This window comes from Arvicanthis niloticus, chromosome 18, assembly GCF_011762505.2.
Source record: "Arvicanthis niloticus isolate mArvNil1 chromosome 18, mArvNil1.pat.X, whole genome shotgun sequence".
Classification (NCBI taxonomy): Eukaryota; Metazoa; Chordata; class Mammalia; order Rodentia; family Muridae; genus Arvicanthis; species Arvicanthis niloticus.
In genome coordinates, this window is record NC_047675.1 from 13,006,571 (window position 1) to 13,029,098 (window position 22,528).

A 22,528-nucleotide genomic window follows, 5' to 3' on the forward strand; every position below is an offset into this window, starting at 1 on the left:
TAGGCATTTCAAATGCATATACCTGCTATCTGTGAGTAGATGAGGCAAGTTATGCAGAAAAAAAATCATGACTTTCAGGCCAGCCTGATATACAGTGGGAGATGCTACACAGTGAGAACTTGTCACTGGTGAGACACTGATGAGAAATAAGGGAAAGAAGGAAGACAAAAAGAATTGGGAAGGTGGGGTGAGGGGAGGGCAAGCAATTCTTAAAGCCCTATACCTTATCTACAGTGTCTCTAAAGCTCCCTCTGCTGGACAGCAATTTAGGGAGGAAAAAATACAGACCCATCAGGAAATGACAGAAGAAACTGAAACTGTGGTCATTCAAGTAAGAGGTCCCCTCCATAAGTCTTGGGCAGTTCAGTACTTGGTCCCAAGTTGGTGACTGCTTGGGGATGATTAGGAGGTGCAGCCTTGCTGGAGGAAGTGTCACAGGGAGACCTGAACCTTGTGTATGGTTTAAGATTCGGGCTGTCAGCTACTGCTCCAACATGCTCCCTACTGATCCCAGTCCACCATAGATGGACTCTAACCCTCTAAAACCGTGAAGTCCCAAATAAACTTTCCTTCTATAAAGGATGCTTTGGTCTGTGGTATATTACTACAGCAAGAGAAAAGTAACTACCAAATAACTCATAAATATATGTAGGTTTTTGCTTTGTTTTTGGAGTTAACAAAGTCATTAAACAATGACTCATTTCCCCAAGACGTAGGAGTTCCAGTCAGACTGGGGAAGAATGAAAAGCAGAGTTGTTGGCAAGTGTGAAGAGGCTGAATCCCCACACTGGTATGACAAAGGGCAAGACATATAAGGAATGATAATTTAATGCTGCAAAAACTGGCTGAAATACTTTACAAACTTCACTAGGACAAAAGCTACATCACACTATTTAATCTACTCACTTTCAATATTAAGGTTTATTTTTTCCAGGATGAAGTAACAATTTAAATAATTACCAGAATTATGTATAAATGAACATTCATTCAGACAAAACATCACTGTTCACAAGTAGCTAAGAAATATTTTGCAATTTATATAATAAATATATCTGTGTTTAGGTTAACAGGCACCATCTTGATAACAGAAAAGTTTTTTTTAAACCAATAAATAAACATTCAAGAAAACAAGGTGTTTATATCTGAAATATGATACAGCCTTAAATGCTTTTCTTCATATAGCACCCAAATTTCCAAACTGTCTAGAAAGTTTCTGAAAATATAACTCCTACCTTAAATCATTAAAATAGCGCCCAAAAAGGTCAATTGAAGACAGAATTTATAATCTATATTCGTAATTCTCCATTCAATAAAATATCAATTACCAATTTATTAAAAGTCAATGGATTGTATACATGCAATCTGTTAACGGTGAGAGCCTGAAGTACATACATTTAAAATTCACTCTCCTGACAGGACTTAAGACACTGCATCTCTGGTGGGAACCTGAAAACTACCAAGCCTGTCAGCTGCTCTACCTTGTGTATTTGCACTGACACTCCTATCCCTTCCATCTGTAAATACCATCCAGTTTCCGGGGCTTTTTTTGGTAGTTTTGTTTGTTTGTTTGTTTTTGTAAATACACTTAGTAATATTCCAACACAGAACACTGATAATTATCCTTGGTAAACAAGGAAATCCAGCCAAGTCTAAGCCCACAGCTTTGCTCCTAAGTGTGGCAACAGACTAGAAAACAGAAAGCAATCAGTGGCCCTCATTCACACAGTCTGAGTGCTCTTGAGAGCCCATGACCGTCTGAGAATTTGCTGATGTAATCCTGAAGAAAGTGGCAACAGATTTTGAAGACAAATATCAGAGAATAAGTCTTTGATTGATAATTTTTCTATTTATTTCTGCCAAGGCAACTGAAAACACGAAAGCCTTCTCATCAGAGAGGTTAGCATAGATGTCAATTTCCTTTTCTTGTTTTTCTGTGGAAAGAAACGGGCAAAGGTTACTACAAAGGCAGCAGGTGCAGCAGCTTGAAACAGTTTGGAAGCTTTCAGGCATGTAAACGACAAACATATATAATGCTACAATATAACTCCACTAAACTGAAACTTTTGAAAACGACACCTTTGAAATGGAGACTAAGTAGAAACTACAATTCTACTCATTTCCTGTATTGTGTAATGTCTGCAAAAATCTCATGTTCTTTTTTCCTTCACTAGTATAAGCTGTCTCGGTTGAAATTAAGTTTTCACCCTAGAAGATATTCCCTCTGAAGCACTGATAACTTTCTGAATGTATTAAAAGCTTCACCTTAGCCTCACCACAGAAACAAGAACCAACTTGTTAATTGCTAATTTTTCTCTACCCAATAACAAATGCAAAGCATGTTCAAAGCAGAAAAATTAAAAATTTAAGCAAAAGAAAACTCTCCTATAGCAAATTAGCATCTTGCTGTTTTGCCTGTCATATTTCCACCTCCAACACTGTTCACCCCTTCGTTTTTTTAAACTTAATTCATGATTTTAGGAACATCAATTTTCAGTGTCTACACTATGACTGAGTGAATGGTTTTACTTTCCTCTAAGAATCCCATTTAACTCTGTATGTGTGTATGCACGTGCAAGTGTGTACTTGGTGATACTGCACACAGGTGGAGGTTAAGGACGACTGTGTGAGAGTCTGTTCTCTCCTTCCATGTGAGTGTCAAAGATCAAACTCAGGTGGGTGGTCAGGAGCTTGGCAGCAGGGCCTTTACATGCTGAGCTGGACCAGCCTCAAGTGATTCTTTCATTTGCTTAGTTGTCATTTCTAATTCAACTCAAACTGTCTTCTATTGTACAAATATTTCAGCATGTTCACACATAATTTAGTCTTCAGGAAAAGATCTCTACAAGTCTCCCAATCTGCTAATCTGAAATGGCTGCTCTCTGGGCTTACAGGGCAAGTATCATCCTGTGATCCCTTCCTCAGATGGAGATTCTCTTCGTCTCTCCAGTTAGCTGCTCTTTGTCCTAGACCCCAGTACTGTCTTGGCTCTCTTCTTCATTGTGGTACACGCAACCGTCAGTACCTCCCTGAGAAAGGGTATGAGGATCATACTTTTTGAAACCCTGAATATCAGAAAGTACCATTAGTCTATTTTTCATAGTAAGTGGCAGGTTGGTTGAAAAAGATTTGTAATTTCCCCTTAGAATTATTAATGAAATAAACTGTCTTCTGACTACTGGTATTGCTGTGAAAATCCAACTCTTTTTGTTTTTTAAATTACTGCTAAACTTAATGCCATAAAATAATGTGCAAATCTTTTGGGATCTGAATGTGCTCTGACAGATGCATATTTTCACGAAACCCAAATGTTAGGGAGGCCTGTGTTGGTCTGACTGAAAACTAGCCCCTAGTCTTGGGCATTTGAGCACTGGGTTCCCATTGGTTTGGGAGGTGTAGGGAGGTCTTGTAGAGGAAGTATGACCCTGAGGGGTGGGCTTTGAGACTTAAAAGTCGTGCCTACTTCCTTTGTACTTTCTGCTTCACACCTGCAGGTAAGAGTGTGAGCTTTCTGCAGCCTGTGCCTGCCACACACACTTCCCCACCATGACAAGACTCTCACCATCCTGGAAGCAGAAGTCCAAAGGACCTCTTAGTTGTGGTGTTTTAGTCATGGAGTTTATCAAGGTAACACAAGATTCCTTGTGTTCTTTTCCAGTCACCCTCCCTACTCACACTGCAGTGATTTGTAACATAATAGACTTTGTTTTTTCTTGAACTTAAACAGCAGTCGTATATTGTATGTGTTTTCTTTCCTCTGTGTTTCAAACTTTTCTTGGTGCTGTTCATACAGAAGTGCGTGTCCCTTGCTAGGCAGTACTCCACTGCAGCCATTCAGATATCCCGATTAATCTTTTTGTCTAAAACCCTAAGGCATTTTTTTCTGTACAGAGTGAGGATGCGCCTTTTTCTGACCTTTAACCTCCCATCGGATTGGGGATCTCATAGGCCTCTTTAGTGTCTTTCAGGTTAGAAAAGACTTCTAGAATTCATCAACAGTCCTTGTCTTCCATTTTCTACATTTTGTTTCTGAAACTATTTACAGATGTTGGACTTTCAAACTGGTCATCCTTTAAGATCCTTATCTTCTCCATCTCCTCCTGTTTCTACACTTCCTGGATGCTTTCTTCAGTTTTATCTTTTAAGTTTTTCATGTTGTGACTCCTGTTTGCTTTGGAGTTTTCCAGTGTTTTAAAGTTAGTGTTTTGATTTTTCTAGGTGTGTTTTGTCTTTATCCACACACCGCCCAGCGCCTTCTTTTCCTAGGCAGCACCTTTTTCTAACTAAGGATGTTAACATTATGTTTCCTTTCCTTGAAAAAACAAACAAACAAACAACCCCTTTTTCTTTCCCAATTATCTTTTTCTCCTTTTGATTTATTCTTCACCTTTTCTACTAGATGCTATTTTTTAGAGATCTTGGTCATTTCTGGTGATTTGTTCATATTTAAAAGTATAAAAGAGAGGATATGTAAATATATGAAACTTGACTGTAGTTATGAAATAAGATGGTCTACTAGGTACTTCTTGTGAACTCCTAAGTAAGTGTACGTTGTCTCCTGGGCTCTTGCAGTTCCCTAAGGAAGACTGCTTCTGATCTCTCTTACCTGAAAGATATGAGCCCTGTTAGAGAGCTCAGGACTTACACGTACAGTCTAGGTATCCCTGAGCTTTTCTCACACCGTCTTTGTCCTCATCCTCATCTCCAGGCTAAGACTGCTTTGTCTGTGCCTTTTCAAAGCATCAGCTTGGTAGGCAGAGGATTTTCCTTTTCCATTTTCTAATCTCCCTATTCTTTTTCTTTTCCAAAACAGCAAGCAATAAAGTCAAATTATTTTTATATAGAATCAAGTTTTACTTAATTCATTGTGTTAAAATTAAATTTTAATTTAAAATTAATCTTACTTCAAGGTTTTCATGTTCCTGTAAAGCAAGGAACAGAATAAGACAGAATAAATTAAACTAAATAGCAGCTTAACATTACAAAGCATTACCTAAGAAGTCTTTTGTAAAATGCATGGACATTCCTAGCTGTGTCACATTTAGAAAACAATGAACTATATATATCAAGGTGGGTACAAGTCTCACCCTTCTGTTTATAAAGTCTTACTACAACAATGCATTATCTGCTCACTACACAGAATTTTCATTGGCTTTCCAGAGTTGAGTAGTTGAGACAAAGACTGACTATATGGACCACAAAGCCAAAAACATTTACTTTTGGGCTCTTTGTGGAAAGAGTTTACTGAAGTCCAATGTACATAGATAGCAGTTTATTCCAGATGTGATGGGATATGCCTATAATCCTAGCTCTTGAGAGGCTAACCCAGGGAGATCTTGAGGGAGAGGACTTGGTTAGAGAACCTTGGTTAAATACCATCTTTTTAAAAGGGGGGGGTGGGGTGAATTGCATCATACCATACATAACATTTTCTGAAATTTGTATCAAAAGAAAAAATTAATAATTTGGCTTCTGAGGATGCAGTTCTGTGGAATACTTGCCTAGCATGCATAAGGTTCAAGCTCCTGAACCAAGACCTCTGAGGCTTTCTTAGGAGACAGAGGTCTATCTATCTAGCTCGATCTCCCAAGTGCTGGGATCAAAGGCACATGGCACTACTGTCGGCCAAAAATATTCTTATACAGAAATATCTGAAAAATATTCACTGACAAATAAATGCTTCATTTTTTCAAATAAGAAAGCATTTCAGTCCTGCACACATGGAACACATATATGCCCAACAACAGTCTTTCCTTCCCCAGCATCAGCATCCACTCTTTAATCTCTCCTCAAAAGCATCCCTTCCCTGTTGTTTTTCAGCTATATTGTCTTTATTTCAACTGGAAACAATGTTCCATTTTCTAAGTAGAATGCTTTGTTTCTTCTCTGTGGACTTTTCTTGTCCAGTTTCTATTCCAAAACAGTCTTTCAAGTAAGATTTTCTGATGACCTCATTTTTAAATAAGTGTATTTAAGTGACTCAGAGTGTCTGGAAGAATGTAACAGAAAGAAAAAAGTAAGATTACTCAAAGAGATGAGAATCACCTCAGTGAAGCCTTTATACAACAGTTCATTCTGATACGCACTTTATTTCTTTAATCAAGTATCTTTAATCACAGTATCAAGACACTTTTCATTTTGGTAAAAGGTGAAGACAGCTACATGCCCGAAAAATCATGAGTAATTCTCTGTATCAAATAACATTTTTATTTTTATACTAAATATTTGTATACCTAAAATTAAGTATTTGAAGAAATGCAACATGTAACTAACAAATAACAGTTGTAAGTATATTTCATTGAAAATGAAACTGTGTTGGCTGAGGGTCCTTAATAAAGACAAAGAGTAGCGATCAAGCCCCATTAACTACTGGCTCCACAGTGTCAATCTGTATACATTATAGGGCTCTTACATCATTCCTCCTACTCTTTTGCATGTGACATTTTTTCATGACAAAACTTTTTAAAAGATACATCAGTCATAGAAAGAGAGGAGCCGTAGTTCCAGAGAAGTCTAGAAATAAGTTATGAGTGGAAACTCTGCTTCTCAAAAGAAAGAGACCTGGAAGGAGAGACAAAAGTGACCAAGATCACACTAACCATGCAAAAGCTAGCTGGGCAGGAAGGATTCAAACCTCCCAAAAAGCAATTTAAAAACACATGCCAATATCACTGTAAAAAAACAAAAAAAAAACCAAAAAACAAAAAAAAAATTTCAAATCCATAGTAAAACAGTTTAAATTAACTGCTTAGATCTAAACAATCAAAAAACAAAACAAAGTATTAATCATTTTTACTGGTATCTGAAAGATGTCTAAATATATAATTATCTTTGAACTTTTTACCACTGGTTTATAACAATGCGGACTTTTACCTAAGGTAACCCTTTAGGTTTCTAATAAGAATTTGTGTTTTGTTTTGTTTTCATTTTTAAACTAAGAACATATGGGCTGCAAGTGTGAGGTCAGGAGTAGACCTGTGTACTGGCCTGTGCACTGGGCCTGTGTACTGAGCTCAAAACTCAGTACTGCAATTAAAAAAAAAGAAAATGTTTTTAAACCCAAATATGAACTGTGATTTTTTTTTTTTAAGTTCAAGAGCTCAAGGTTTCCAGTATATTCACTATTCTTATCTAATCATTACCTTTTATCAGTTTGATATTTGAAAGGGGGATTTAATCATACCTCTCTCTTCCTCGTGTTTTTTGGCAGATGTACTTTTAGGTCTTCCTCTTCCTCGTCTGATATGATCAGAATGGCTGTTACTTCGAGATCTCTTTCTGTTTTCTAAATCTTTATTTACTGTAGAATTTATCTTCTCTCTCCTAACTCTCTCTGTTCGCCTCCTCTTGGCCTCGTGCTTGTTTTCTGGAAGGGTGAATGAAGAAAAGTGATTTATTTCAGGGCTTTACAACAACTACTTGCCAAGTTCTCAGCTCCTTCCTTTTTCTTCCTGGCACACTCTGTAAACTCTGGCAGTTCCCCTATGCTCACACAACACCACAATTCAGACCTCCTAAGTTACGGAAAGTCTTTTAAGAGAAAACAAATGTCTTCACTTGGCAACTTTAGTGTCAGCCCCTGTCAGTTTAAACTGCTCTACAACAACCTTTCTGCTTTTTCCACCATGTTTCCAAGTTTAACATACTGAAAAGTGTGGAAGGAGTGGGGGTGGGTCCACTGCTTCCTGCCCCTTACGTGCAATACAAACTGAAATAAGTATGTCAAATGGGTAGAAGCAAAACTGGCCTGAGGCATAATAAAGGTTACAATAAAAACCAACCACAGAGCACCCATACAACATCTTCTTAAAACACAGAAAATAAGGAATTTTCACCTTAACCCACATTGATATAACAGAATTTTTTTCCATAAATGGAGGAAACAATCCAGGAACTTGGGAGGCAGAGGCAGGTGGATTTCTGAGTTCAGGGCCAGCCTGGTTGACAGAGTGAGTTCTAGGACAGCCAGGGCTACACAGAGAAACCCTGTCTCAAAAACAAACAAACAAACAAACAAACAAAGCAAAACAAAACAAAACAAAACAAAAAGTTATTTTAACCGGGCCTGTCAATCACCTAGCCAAAAGAACATATCCCTCAGGAAGTATGATTCACCTAACAACCATGCTAAGCAAACAGGAAGACTATGCTCCTAATGAGATGACATGTTTAACTTCTCAGAAGCCCTCTCTCCAAGCAGTCACTTCACACACCTGCACCTCTCAGGCCGCTCAGTTTTCTGAGTTCCTACTCAAAAGTGTAACCTTTCCCTTACCTTTTATGTCTCTTATTCCCGTGACAACCAAAGTCCTAACCATTGTGCCCTGTTCTGAACACTCTCACTCTCACTCACTCTCTGAATAACCTCTCTCGGATCCCGATCCTCTGTGCAGCTGCCTGTCACCTGCACTGTTGAACCTGCTCGCCTTCTTGGACCAACCCGTCTCCTTCCTCCTGCCTACCATGCTTTTCCTCTCAAATACCAGTAAAAACAATCCTGGGACTTGCTTCTGCATCTGCTTTTAAATTATTTAACTAACAAGACTAAGAACCCACAAAAAGGGAACTCCTGACAGTGCTCTTAGAGAATGAAATAGTCTCTCTCTGCGTAGCCAGCCCAGGCCGGACTACAACTCCGACTTTTCCTGCCTCAGCCTCCTGAGTGCTGGACCTCTTTCCCTCTCTCCCTCTCTCCCTCCCCCACCAAGTGAATTTATCATTTTAACATTTTTTTGTTTACCTGTTGGCCTTTGCTTGTTCATGAGTAATATGAAAAGTTGTGGTTTACATATTTTATCCTTCTCTCAATAAAAAATAAGGTGGCCATCTGACTAAGCTGACCTGAAACATCTACCCACTGAAAGTAAACAAATAAAATGGTAATGAGTTCCCATTTTAATTGTCTTGAATATTTTTTCTCACGTTTAAAGGAAGTCTTATAGACTAAAACTGATTTAGAATTTGTATTTTCTTTTACAAGTTTTATAGTTAAAATTCTAGAAAAGAAAAAAAAAAGATACAGGCAGTAATTAACTGTAAAATGATACCTCTGATGAAAATCTACATCTGGAAAATAAAGATATAGAACAAACTGAGGTAATTAATACTTTCCTTAGTAGTGGTAATTGGCTAAATAGTTTATTCATATCTCCTCCAGGGAGGGTGAGCGGCTCAGTAGGGAAGAGTCCTTTGATCCCTGGAACTCACATGGTAAAAGGAGAACCAATTTGGCATGTTGCCTTACTTACCCCGCCTCCAACATGCACGCCATGACATGTGTTCCCCCCACACAAGTAAGTAAATGTAGGTTTGTACAGATTCACAATTTTAAGAAACACAGAGTTTTCTTTAATTTCTCTTTTAAAGAAATATCTTCAGCACTGGATGCAGTTAAAGGACTATAAATGCTCACACTTGAAAGACTGGAACCACCCTGTGCTAACACCATGTTCTAGTTCAGCAGAGGGTACATAGCAATATCCTCAATTTCAAAGCTTTTTTGGGGGTGGGGGGGTGGGGATAGCTCTGTGGGTAAAGATATTTGCTGCACAAGCCTGACAATCTAAGTTTCATCCCTGCACCCATGGTGAAAAGAAAGCACAGACTCCTGAAAACTACCATCTGACTTCCATGCTCAATGTATGGCTGACAGCACACATAAATACATACAAAATAGCAATAAAATCTTAAAACAACAGTGACAGACATTAAGCCCAAAGCCTTGGGTACACAAGCAGGCATTCTCCCACTAAGCTGAATTCCTACACCTGCAACTATACCTTTTAAATTCTAGATCAACTGCTCAACTTAGAAATGAAATTCTCAATTAATAACAATTTTAGATTATTATTTTATGTGTATAAGTGTTTTGCCTTCATGTATTTCTATGCACCACATGCATACAGTGCCCCCAGGGACCAGAAGATGGTGTTGAAGCCCTTGGAACCAGAGTTACAGGTGCTTGTGAGCCTCTTATGGATGCTGGAAATTGAACCCATGTCCTCTAGAAGAGGAGCCAGTGATCTTAACTGCTGATCCATCTCTCTTATTTTTTTTTTAAATACTTATCTATCTCATACAAAAAAAAAAAAAGAAGAAGAAGAAGAAGAAGAAGAAGAAGAAGAAGAAAGAAAGAAAGAAAGAAAGAAAGAAAGAAAGAAAGGAAAGAAAGAAAGAACAAACGAACGAATGAACTGGGCTGGAGAGATAGCTCAGCGGTTAAGAACACTGATTGCTCTTCAGGAGGCCCTGAGTTCAATTCCCAGCAACCACATGGTGGCTCATAACCATCTGTAATGGAATCCAGTATCCTCTTCTGCTGTGTCTGAAGACAGCTACAGTGTGCTCATATAAATAAAAATAAATAAATCTTTTTTAAGAAAACCTGCAAAACATTTATCATTTGGAAATATGTCAAAGAATAATTGCCCAAAGTTCTAGGTTCCTGTTTTTATTATTATATTTATTATCTGTGCTGTACCACACATGTGGTACGGTGCAGGGCAGAGGACCCGCTGTACAAGCTGGTTCTTTCCTTCCACCATGTGGGTCTGGGATGGAACTCAGTTTGGCAGGCTTGGCAACAACAAAAGCCTTTACCTAACACACTGCGCCTCTCCCTGGCCTCAATCATTTAACAAACCTTAATTTTAACACATCTCTCTTCTTTTCATCAAAATTAATTTAAACCTCTAAAAATTCCTTGCTTTATCTAACAGATCATTTATATGTATTTTCACTCACTCCCCAGTTCTGAGGGTTGAAATCAAAGGTGTGTGCCGCAATATAACAGTGCTTTGACAAGTTTTCCATGGTCGGTACATAACAATTATTATCATTCTACCTAGTGCATACTGTTCTCTAAGTGGTGTACCCTATTTAACCAATCTCCTACTCACGACATATGGTTGTTAACATTTGCAATTACAATATGTTGCCTTGAAAATTCACATAATTCCTTGTGCTTATAAACAATTACATGCCTATTCAAAAAGAACTGCAGACAGTGAGTTAGGTACACTTAAAACTTCTAAGATTGTAAGATTGTAAGCTGTAAGATTGTCCTAGAAAAAAGCTCAGCCTAGTACTGTATAAAGTAAGAAAGATTCTAAGAAGACTCCTGCTTTCCCGTCAACACCGTGCAAGGCAGATAACTGACTACAACTTCACTGACTGTGGAGAGATGGGAAGGTTGTGTGTTCACAGCCTAATTCAATTTATCCTGAGCTATCTTTTTATCCTTCTGATAACAAGACTCTCGTGGATTTCATTAATGGCCTGCTAGTGTCTACTAGACAGAAGTCTCAGCACGTCACCAGCCAGCATCAGGGATCTACCGCAGAGTGTTCCTGCTTTAACAAACCATGTGTGTTCCTTTCTACTAATGTATGTACAAAGTGCCTTAATTTGTAACTGTTTTTGTTCTGTTACTTTTTAAATGTCATCAAGCTGTTATCATTTTAAAACATGGAATGTGATCTAACCTAAATCTGTGTTCCTAGGCCATCTCATATTTGGCATCAGAATAAATTCTCTCTGCTTTTTAGATAAGAGTTATGTCTTTGTTTTCACCATACATATTTTTGATATGTTCATAAAAACATAGCCTAACTACAATTGAAAGCAGTACGTAGATTTTTAGCAAGCTAGCAGCAGCAGCATATACAATGCAATGACTCCGGTACTAAGTACTCACACAAAGCAAATAAAATGAACACAAAACAATTGTCTGAGCACCTGTGTTTACTCCAATACTACTCAACCATGACTCTCCTTAGCTTGAAATCAACCCAGCTGTTCATCAACAGATAAAAGAATACACACAGGGCCGGGCAGTGGTGGCGCACGCCTTTAATCCCAGCACTTGGGAGGCAGAGGCAGGCAGATTTCTGATTTCCAGGCCAGCCTGGTCTACAGAGTGAGTTCCAGGACAGCTAGGGCTATACAGAGAAACCCTGACTCGAAAAAACCACAAAAGAAAAAAAAGAATACACAGAGAGAGAGAGACAGACAGACAGACAGACAGAAAGAGAGAGACAGAGACAGAGATTGAGAAATAGACACAGACACACCCTAGTATGCATGAGTATTATACAGCTACTAAAACTAAAACCCTAGCATCCATAGCAATGTGACAGGACAGAAGATGAAACTGCTGCTGTTCTTGTTGCTGTACAGTAGCACGAGTACCAGGCAGCCTGACACCGTACCTGCAGTAAGGAAGCAGAGAGCGCACTGGATGTCAGCTCCCTTTCTTGCCTGTAGTCTAGGACCCCAGACCTATAGAACTGTGCTGCCCACATTCAGGGTGGATCTTTTCTTCTCAGCTAAACCTCTCTGGAAACCCTCTCAGACATCCCCAGAGACATGTTTCTCTTGGTGATTTTAAGTCCAATAAAGTTGACAATGAAGATGAATCATCACACAGAACATCACATTAAATGAAATAAACAAAGGACAGAACCATGTTGTCACTCATGTTTCCAGAATAATGGTTATGGGAAGACACAAAGGAAAGGAATAAAAATAGGTTAAGTAACATGTACCAAGATAAAATTTAACAGAAAGAATTAATTTTAGCATTAGAATATATATATATAGATAGCAGGTTTGGTAACTACAGCCCATAATAACAACAGATTTCCAATAACTAAAATAATCTGAAAGCTCCCACACCAGAAATAATGTGTTTGAGGAAATGCAAATGCTAATAGCCCTGACTCTCTGACTCTCTCTCTCTCTCTCTCTCTCTCTCTCTCTATATATATATATATATATATATATTACATATATGATTCAAATTTGTGTGTTATACCCCCATAAATATTTACAAGTATTATGCATCAATTACATTTTTCAACTGTACCTCTTAAAATTCCCTATACACTATGGATTACCAAGATAACTTTATGCTGTTTTAAAAGTCTCATGTGTACATTTGTGCACTTACGTGTTTATGCGTATGAATACATGTATGTGCACAAAAGGAAACCAGAGGACATCCCTGGGTTCATTCCCAGGAAACCCATCCCTCCTTTTTTTAAATAGAGTCTCAGATAACCCAAGCTGGCCGTAAGTTTCGATCTACCTGTGGAGGTCGGAGGACAACCACAGGATGAGTCCTCTCCTGCCTTTGCATGGTTCTGGGATTGAGCTCCTGTCTTCAGGCTCATTCATCCATTGTCTTTACCTGTTGAACCATCTCCCTGGCCTAACTCTATTATTTACTCTTTTTATCTTCCAAGAATGTTCCCCTTGTTATCACAGCTACCCCTTCCTCCTACTCAGGCTTCGTTTCCTCAGAAGGGACTACAAACAAAGGTGGCCTCCAATCACATGATAGATGTACCCGGTTTCAATTTTCTAGAAAGCACTTATCATAAGGTGGCTATTTTCCATTTATCTGTTCACTGTCTACCTCACACTCATGAGAATGTAAATTCCATGACAGCAATCAGCATGTCTTCATTAGGAGATCAATGCTTACACAACTTACTCTAGCTTAGTCATTTCTGAAACAGGGTCTCTGTCAGGGTCTTACCCTTGGCTGACCTGAAACTCACAGGCCTTCACCTCCCTGAATACCGGGATTAAAGGCAGGCCAACTTACTCTTATTTTGAATTCACTGTTCTAGTTTTATCTTTTAAAAAAAAATATACCTACTGAATAAATCCAAGTTGTCTACATTAACAGGAAATAAACAAGTCTAAGCAAAACTATTTTCTAAATATTCTCAAGCAGGAAACTGAGTAACAATAAAAATTCTGATCATACTGAACCAAGTTACATTTTTCCAGATACTACTTACATAAAAACCCCAAAACTTTACCCTTCATCAAAAAATAAAGCAAAAAACCCTCTTCACAACAGATGGAAAACACTACAGAAAACCACAACCAATTAAAATGCAGAATCGTGGGACCCAGTCTCAAATGATGCATGTGCAACACAGCTCCTCCACCGCAAACTCAGGGGTCATCTGAGGAAGAGGGGACAGAAAGAGTCTGAGGGAGTCTGTCCCTATCTCTTAGAAATGTCAGAGAAACTACACCCATGAAGTCTTACCAACAAGCTTGCCTAAATAAGACATGAATAGGAATGACACCAATAGATGTGCTCACATGGAAAAGGGAGTTCATGTGGCCGCAACACAGAGCTAAGGGATACTAAGAGAAACGGTATTCCTCAAGGAGGGGCACACCGATTAACCACATACAGAGAATTAACATTACATGGACTTAGCAGTTTGTGCTTATAGATTTAGGAATTCTCTCTCTCTCTCTCTCTCTCTCTCTCTCACTCTCTCTCTCTCACACACACACACACACACACACACCAACAATTAAAGAAAAAGAGGTCAGCCATTTGAGAAAAAGAAGGGACCATACAGGGAGGGAGTCAGGGAGGAAAGGGAAGGGAGAGAATGATGTAATTATAATCTTGAAAAACAAACAAACAAAAAAACTTCAAAGTCATTACAAATTTTACCAGCATTGTGAAAAAGAACAAAAATATAAGACAATGGCCCACCAAAAGGTGACGTGATAACTGCTGTGGCATATCCATATAAGGAACACTAAGCAAGAGAGACAAGACAGTAAATGTTAAATGCTTTGTTCGATAACAGAGGCCAGACAAAAGACTCTCCCACACTGTGACTCCACTGACTGGACATAGATGGGGCAGCAGTAGGGGATGGGACAGCGAGGGAGGCGGTGCTGACAGACTGGTGCCCCGCTGGTCAGAGCCCATCAATGATAGATCAGAAGCTGACATTCACTCACCCAACATCAATTACCATTCTTATAAAGCTATTTTAATATTTTACATACAATTTTAAATAGACAACAAATAAAATTAAAACTGTATTACCTACTACCAATATTGTAAGGGAGTAAACGTTTATGTGAAATGAACCAATGTCACAAGTTGACTTTCAAGAGCTAAGCTGTTGTGTTTAATTTTCACAATTACCTGTAGATGGTGGTGATTTCTCTGAATGTTTTGCATTTAGTAGTTTTCTGCTAATAAATATGTAACCACAGGGACATGATTTACACGCAACAGGAATCTGCAGGGAAAAAAGAAAAGCTAGATCACTCTTCTTCCATTGTAAAATTCCTCAGTACTTATGGAGTATCCTGGTGAATGAATTAGCTGAAGAGTCATACAGGTTAAACTGAAACCTCTGCCTGAGATAGTTATCGTTTCACAAATACTCACATTTTCTTGGTGTTTGCAACATCTGAATGAACATCTGTGATGCCAGTGTCATAAATACTAAATGCAATGTAAGTGTGTGTAGACAGGAGTGCCCAACAGAAAACCTTAACAGACCAGGCCAGGGGAGGTAGCTATAACAAAAGGCAGTGTTTCTTAAATTGTTAACACTGATAGCAGTTTATAGCAAATTGAGGGAAAGAGGTTAGTTAATATACACAGAAGACTGTGGATAACAAATTATTATTATTCCTGCTGGAATAATAAAGATGGAAGCTGAAAGGAACACACATCAGCTAGAAGCCACATAAGGAAGAAACAAGGAACAGAGCCAACCAACACTGATCTTACAACTGAGGGCTAATAACAGACAGGAAAGAAAACAGTTCTATTTTTGCATTAAAGCACTGAACACTGGATTTTTCATTTCTAAAGATTTATTATTCTTGTTGTTGTTCTGTGTGTATGTGGGAGATAAGTAGACCACTGGGGTGTCCATTCTTTGCCCTGCTTTTACTGCATTTCAAACTCAAGTTGTAAAGCTTGCATTCAAACCCCTTTACCCATTGAGCCAACTACCTCAGCTGCCCTGGGTTTTTCTTTATTGAGACAGGGTCTCCGGTGGCCCAAACTGGCCTTGCTGTTTAGCAAAAGCTACCCTTGAATTCTGGATTGTTCTGCCTCTACCTCCCACATGCTGGGATTACAAGCACCAAGCCCAGTACAACACAAAATCTTTAATTTACACTTAAAAGACAACAATCAGGCATGCAAGATGGCTGGCAGGATTGACATCTAAGGTCAATACCAGGTAAGAGGAAGGAGAGAGCCAACTCTCAAGAGTCTTATTTTCTATACATATATGGGAGCAGCTGTACACACACACAATTAACTAATTAGCTAATTAGTTAAAAGGGGAGAGGAGAAGGGCAGGACCTGATGATGTGACTTATAATCCTAGCACAGAAGACTGAACCAGGGAGACCACAACTTCAAGGCCTGCCTTGAAGGCAGTTCAAGGTTAGACACTCAGTTCAAGGTTAGACACTCTCAAAAAATTAAAAAGTGAAGAAGGTGGTAACTCCGTAGAGTACTTGCCTGGTATATACAAGATCCTGAGTTCAACATTTAACACTACCAAAGGAAAAATAAGAATAAAATAATATCATAGAAACCTATTTCCATAATTAACAGGTAAAATTGGTTTTGAGACCCAGGTGCAAACTTACTAATTCAACTGATGATTTCCTTTAATGAGTTCCACTCAAGACACTTTTCTATGTCTAAGCTAGTTCATTCTAAAGTCCTGTTTAAAAACGGAATGTTCCTCTCAACTTCTGCCCCAGATATTTAAAACAAAAACACTGCAACCAGATCCTATAAAAAGAAACTTCAGGCAGGTTGAACTTCAGTAAGTTAGTCTCATTAAAGTACAGCATGAGGGGACTTGTAAAATGGCACAAGACACCATTACATTTCACTTAACCTCAAGGTAATAATTTAAATTCTAATGCTAAACTTTTAAGTTTTTAATGGAAAAAAATCCAAAGTGTTGTTTACTATGGTTTATTATTTATTGATACATTCTTTGAAAAATATTATTTAGGTCATATATTTTAAAGGGAAAAAAAAAGAGGGTCAGCTACGCATTTGCTCCATGCCGTATTACTGGTGACTACTAGACCATGTCTAACACAAGACATACATTCAATAAATACTCGTGGGTGAAGAAAAAAATCCTATTAGATATAAAAACGGTAACACTGCTAGAATCTGCAAACAAGAATTTGGACTTTAAATCATCCAGGACCAAAAAATAAATAAAATAAAAAAGTAAATGTAGGTTTTTAAATGGTACCCAAAAAACAAACAAACAAACAAACAAACAACCAAGACAAAAAAAAAAAAAAAAGGATTGGGCAAAAACCAGTAAAGAAATCTCATTTATAGAGATCTCATTATTCTTGCTTTCTGAGGTTTTAGTTACCCAAGGTCAGTAAGAAGGGGAAAAATGGCAAAGGGAATTTAGAAAGAGATTAAGGTTGTTGATGCAAAAGGAGTAAGAGTGTTAATTCTGGAGCTATATATGAGTAACCAAGGCCTAGGGACAGATTTAGGTTACCCCAAATTCTATGTTCCAACATAAAAGCAATTCCATGAAGGTTTTATATAACAGAACAAAGAGTCACAGATCAAAGCTCTTCCCAAGCACACTGGTGGGAGCAGTAAGTGGGACGCTACAGCAAGCGCAGAAACCTTCACTACGGGCCTCAGATGCTGTCTGATAAATCTTTTAGACTTTTGATTGGTGGAGAATTAGGATTTTAAGTCAATTCATCCCAAAAGCTTTTTATCTTTTCAGATTTCGGTCTGACACAGAGAGTCAGGGAATGGCAGTCTGGGGACTAAAGATAGCTCAAGTGGTGACTGGGCCTGCAACCTCCATCCTTACAACACCCAGTTTTAATCTATCAGCCTCTGTGGACAGATTCTCTTCATGAATTGCTCATTCACAAGACATCACAAAACTTTTATTAGAATATTATTCTAATTGCTTATGCCTAATTTATACATTTCATTATAGGTACATACATACGCAAAAACACAGTACAGGCCGGGCGGTGGTGGCGCACGCCTTTAATCCCAGCACTTGGGAGGCAGAGGCAGGTGGATTTCTGAGTTCGAGGCCAGCCTGGTCTACAGAGTGAGTTCCAGGACAGCCAGTTCTACACAGAGAAACTCTGTCTCGAAAAACCAAAAAAAAAAAAAAAAAACCCACACAGTACAGACAGACAGGTTTAGCACTGTGTGAGATTTCAGACATCTATTATAGGTCTTAGAATGTATCTGCCAAAATAAGGGGAGAGTACTAAGACTCTAATGATAAACAGATCAGACACCCACAGCACACATGCTTGCTAGATATCACATACAATGCGTTGCTTTTTAAAATGAAAACCAAAAATGTACACGAAAAATAACAGAAAACTGACAAATATCTTGAGCAGTAACATACTCAGAAAAGCTTAGTCATTTCCCAGCCAGTGAACGGGACCTCCATAAAAATGAAAAGCATGAACGTTTAGAAGTTATAAAGCCATGTGTGTGTGTTTTAAGGGCCCACATAAGAGATGTTGAAAGCTGCTAAAAATCTGGCTGCTTGCATCCTTGTGCCAGTTTTGTAAACTCAGGGGATGTGCCTGTCTAGTCAACTGGAGAAATCTTACTTTAAAACTTTGACACTGATGTTTCTAAGCTATAATCTAATTCAATATTCATGAAATAACTTAGAATCTTGGCAATATTCTAGTGTTTTGTTTAAAAAGTTACTTGCAATTATAATTTTTTTCTAGTTCAAAACTAAAAGTATCTACTTTTGAAGTAATTAGAAAGCAAAAAAGCTAAAATTAACCTATTACTTTCTTCAAATCAATACTATTTATATATTGATATATACTTAAATTAATATATACTAATATCAATATATTAATAATGTATACTATAATAATATATATTAATGATTATATATATATATATATATATATATATATATATCAACAAAGGGCTCAAGGCCTTGGTTTCGAACCCCAAATCACCAAAAATTAATTTGTCATCATGCATATTCTCTTCATTATTAAGAATAAAAGACAAAACAAACCAAAACCAATTTACTGGTTTCTAAAAGATTAAATGCGCTCACTGTCCAAATTTTACATAATGAATCCCTAAACCCCACTGTGATGGTATTTCCAAGTAAGGCTTTTCCAAAGATAATTGAGTTTAAGTGAAGTGGGAAGCTCCTAATGGGATTAGTGACCTTAATGAGACTAGAGCAGTCACTCTGCCACAGGAGAACACCAAGAAGACAGGTTGACATCTACAAGCCAAGAGAATTCTCACTAGAACCCAACCTAGCCTTAAACTTCCATCAGAACTGTGACAAAACAGATAACGCTCATTATTATATCCAGTCTGTGGTATTTTATTATTGCTTTAAAACAAACCAAGCCAGGGCTGATTTTACAGGAAGGAATGCATGTGGAGCCTGGGAAACGGCTCAGCAGGAAAGGCTCAGCAGGAAAGATCGTCTGTGGACAGATCTCAATTCCAACCCTTTCGACCTTACTTGATGGAAGCACAGAGCAGACTGCCCCAGGCTGTCCTCTGACTCCCAGGAATAAATGGAAAAAAAATAGAATGTCCTTTCCAAATAAAACCCTGACTTGGTGAACAGTCAAGGACTTCTACAAGCTAGGGTCTTCTGCTCTTCCTTTAATCAGGGTTTTTTTGGTTTGTTTGCTTTTTTCAATTTTCAGTTTTTTTTTTTTAAGTCATTAGTGTGTTTATGATTGTGTAGGTGTGAGCACCACAGCACGGATGTGGAGGTCAGAGGTTAACTTTATGCAGCCAGTTCTCTCCTTCCACCTACACACGGGTTCTGGTGCTCTAACTCAGACTTGAGCAGAAAGCACCCTTACCGGCTAAAGCCATCTCACTAGCCAATAAACAGGGTGTTAAAAACAGATATTTTCCCCCAAAAGATTATTTTATGCCAAGTTAAAACAAGGGACTTGTGCCCTACAGAAACAGAATGCATAATTCATACTGAAAATTATTTAAACATCGAAGTAATATGCCAGCACACAGAACACAAAGTCCAAGTTTGCTAAAATTTAGTTTGGTGGAAAGAATGAACGTAACTTCACACTCTGGAAACCGTGCCTGTTTTTATACTGCAGACTGGTAAGCTCTACCGGCTAAACTTGCACAACTTTCCATGATCAGGATTTTTAACAATGCCTATAAATCATACTTAACAAAACATAACTTTTTGTTAAAAAGATTTTAATAAATCTACAAGAACGCGCTCTAAATAATATATTTAAATCGGATGATTTTAAGTCTCCACCCATTTCAAATTACTCCCGAGAGAAGGGAGGGGGAGGGGAAGAGAGAGAGGTAGTCATTTTAGGAATATTCAGGAAAAGAAGTATACCGAGATCTGCAAGCCGGCATGAAGGGCCTAAGAATGGTCTTAATTGAGCGAGTTTTTGTTCACCACACTATAATTAGGCGTCCTTAAATGTAGGAAAGAAAAATTATTTTTAAAAAAATTACTATTACTCCATGAGTTGAATCTAAATCTGAATGATTTCAAATTCACGAACCCGCATATTTAAAAAAAAAAAAAAATGGAAGCAGACATGTCAAATTTACAACGGTAAATAGCACGAGTGGGACGGGGCACACGCAGAGAGGAGCCCCAACGCCGACTTTATTCGAACCGTGTTCCGTTAACAACGTAATGGAAGGACTAGAAATCACACATCAAAACTGGTGTTTTTTTGCGGCGTTCCGGAAGTCCACATAATTTGCAAAAAGTTAGCACCATTACTGTCCTTTTGTCTGCTTTATGCTGCCACCCAGGTGGCGGGGAGCGACAGCTGAGAGGCAGCATCGCTCTCTCCCCAACCGCGAACAAAGCCATTTGGGGCGGCAGGGGTCCGCGGGCCGGCCCGGGACCAGAAGGGGCAGCGCCGGGTCCCGGCTCCCAGGCCCCCGCCGCCCGCGGGCCGCCGCGCACCGCCAACCGCCGCCGAGCAACGGCCACCCGCCCTGCCGCCCCGCCCGCTCGCGCCGGCCCGGCCCACCTGTTGGTCGCACTCGGGGCACGATTTGGTGGCCATCTTCACTTTCTTGGCTCGAGTTGCAGACATGCTCCCCTCCTGAGCAGCTGTGGAAGCAGCGCCGTAGCTCCGCTGCTCCACACAGCGCGTCCTCACTCCAGCCGCGACCCGGCCGTGGAGGCGCGCGTGCGCGTGCGCGGGGCTGCGTGCGGGTCGGAGGGGGGGGGGCGCCGCGGCCCTTCCAGGGAAGTCCCATCGCCACGCCCTCTAAGGCGGTGGACCACTCGGGGGCGTGGCTCCGACGAGACCCCACCAACCAAACGCACGGGTGGGCCGAGCCTTGGTGCAGGGCACGCCCCTATCCGCCCCAGAATCAGAGCCTGAAAATGGATACTGGCAACAGAAAACCTCTGCAAATGTCAGCTATGCTAATCCGAGAGAAATTATAATGGACATTCGATGAAACCCCTAGGCTTCCAGCGTCAGGGATTCAAACTTCATTATTCCATAAATAGTTGCTTACAACCCACTATTAAACACACCGAATAAGAAGTATCTGTCTTCAAGAAGCAGTCGAGAGTGCTTTGTTTTTGGAGGGGGTTGAGAAGTTGCCCTGTTTTGATCCCCGAGTACCACTGATACTGACTAGAGTAAAATTAAAACTAAATTATTTGAAAAAATAAAACAAAATGCTGCGTCCTAGAAATCCTAGCTTTTACTGCTCTTGTTCAGATCTACAATGAGAGTGCAGAAGATATTTTTAAAATGTAGTTTGATGAAGAAAGAAGCCTGAGGTGGGTATAAAGTTGCAGAAAAGGAGGAGTAACGCACAAAACATCTGCAATTATTAAAGAGAATCCTCATAGGAAAGGTATTCTAGGAGGAAGACACTACCTGTCCAAAAAAAATCTAAACTTGTTTCACATTTTCAATGTAAAGTCATTTTTAAAAGGGGTTCCCTGATCCAAAATGGCCCCCTAAGAAAGTCTCCAGGATCAGCCTTGAAGAGCCGCAAAAACTATCTGCCACTTTGGATCAAAGGGACCAGATGACATCTGGAGCTGACAGCATGATCTTGGGGTACTGGTCTTGCAAATAAGAGAGATGTAAGTATGAGGGGCCACTGAGCCTTGTGCTAAAACTGCAGAGACCAGGCAATTTGGGGCAGGATCAGATCTCCTGCAAGGAGGCACCAAAAAAAAAAAAAAAAAAAAAAAATTAAGAAGCTGACAAAGTGAATCCTTAGTTTCAACAAAGACCCCAAGATATTACAGATGCCACAAGCATGGTACATCCAAGAAGAAAAGCTCTGGGCACTGAACCAGAATAAGCATCACATGTGCTATAGTCCGGATAGTTGGAAGGCTGGGCCTGTCCAAGGATCTCAGGTGAGTCCATCCCAAAACTGAGAGGTCACACGTGGAGCTGCAGGGCATAGTGTTTGGTCTGAATATTTTAGTTTTGATCTGATCAGATCTTTCTTTGCTGTGCTTCATTCATGAGAATATCTACTCTGTGTAATTCTATATTATCTCATTGTGTATTAGAACTATGTAACTTATTCTGGTTACTTTTTATTTTACAGAGATTCACAATTAAGAGTGTGCCTTGAATATTAGTAGAGATTTGGACTTTGGGCATGTTGTTGTTTTAGACACAGGATCTGTTTGTTTGTTTGTTTGTT

General features: G+C 39.1%; 1 protein-coding gene across 1 annotated transcript; it reads right to left on the reverse strand.

The window, feature by feature from the left end:
- Positions 1-902: 902 nt before the first annotated feature.
- C18H16orf87 (chromosome 18 C16orf87 homolog) lies at positions 903-21,059 on the reverse strand. Its single transcript, XM_034522129.2, has 4 exons — positions 20,869-21,059; positions 14,972-15,068; positions 7,181-7,363; positions 903-1,931 (listed from the first exon to the last, which is right to left on the reverse strand). The coding sequence occupies exons 1-4, from the start codon at positions 20,932-20,934 to the stop codon at positions 1,813-1,815; spliced, it is 465 nt and encodes a 154-aa protein (XP_034378020.1). The 5' UTR covers positions 20,935-21,059; the 3' UTR covers positions 903-1,812.
- Positions 21,060-22,528: the final 1,469 nt, after the last annotated feature.

Coding starts and splice junctions, on each gene's coding strand:
- C18H16orf87 (XM_034522129.2), bottom strand. CDS start 20,934: ATGTCTGCAACTCGAGCCAAGAAAGTGAAGATGGCCACCAAATCGTGC. Junction 7,364..14,971: donor GAAATCACCACCATCTACAG/GTAATTGTGAAA, acceptor TCACCCTTCCAG/AAAACAAGCACGAGGCCAAG. Junction 1,932..7,180: donor AAAACACGAGGAAGAGAGAG/GTATGATTAAAT, acceptor TTCTTTCCACAG/AAAAACAAGAAAAGGAAATT.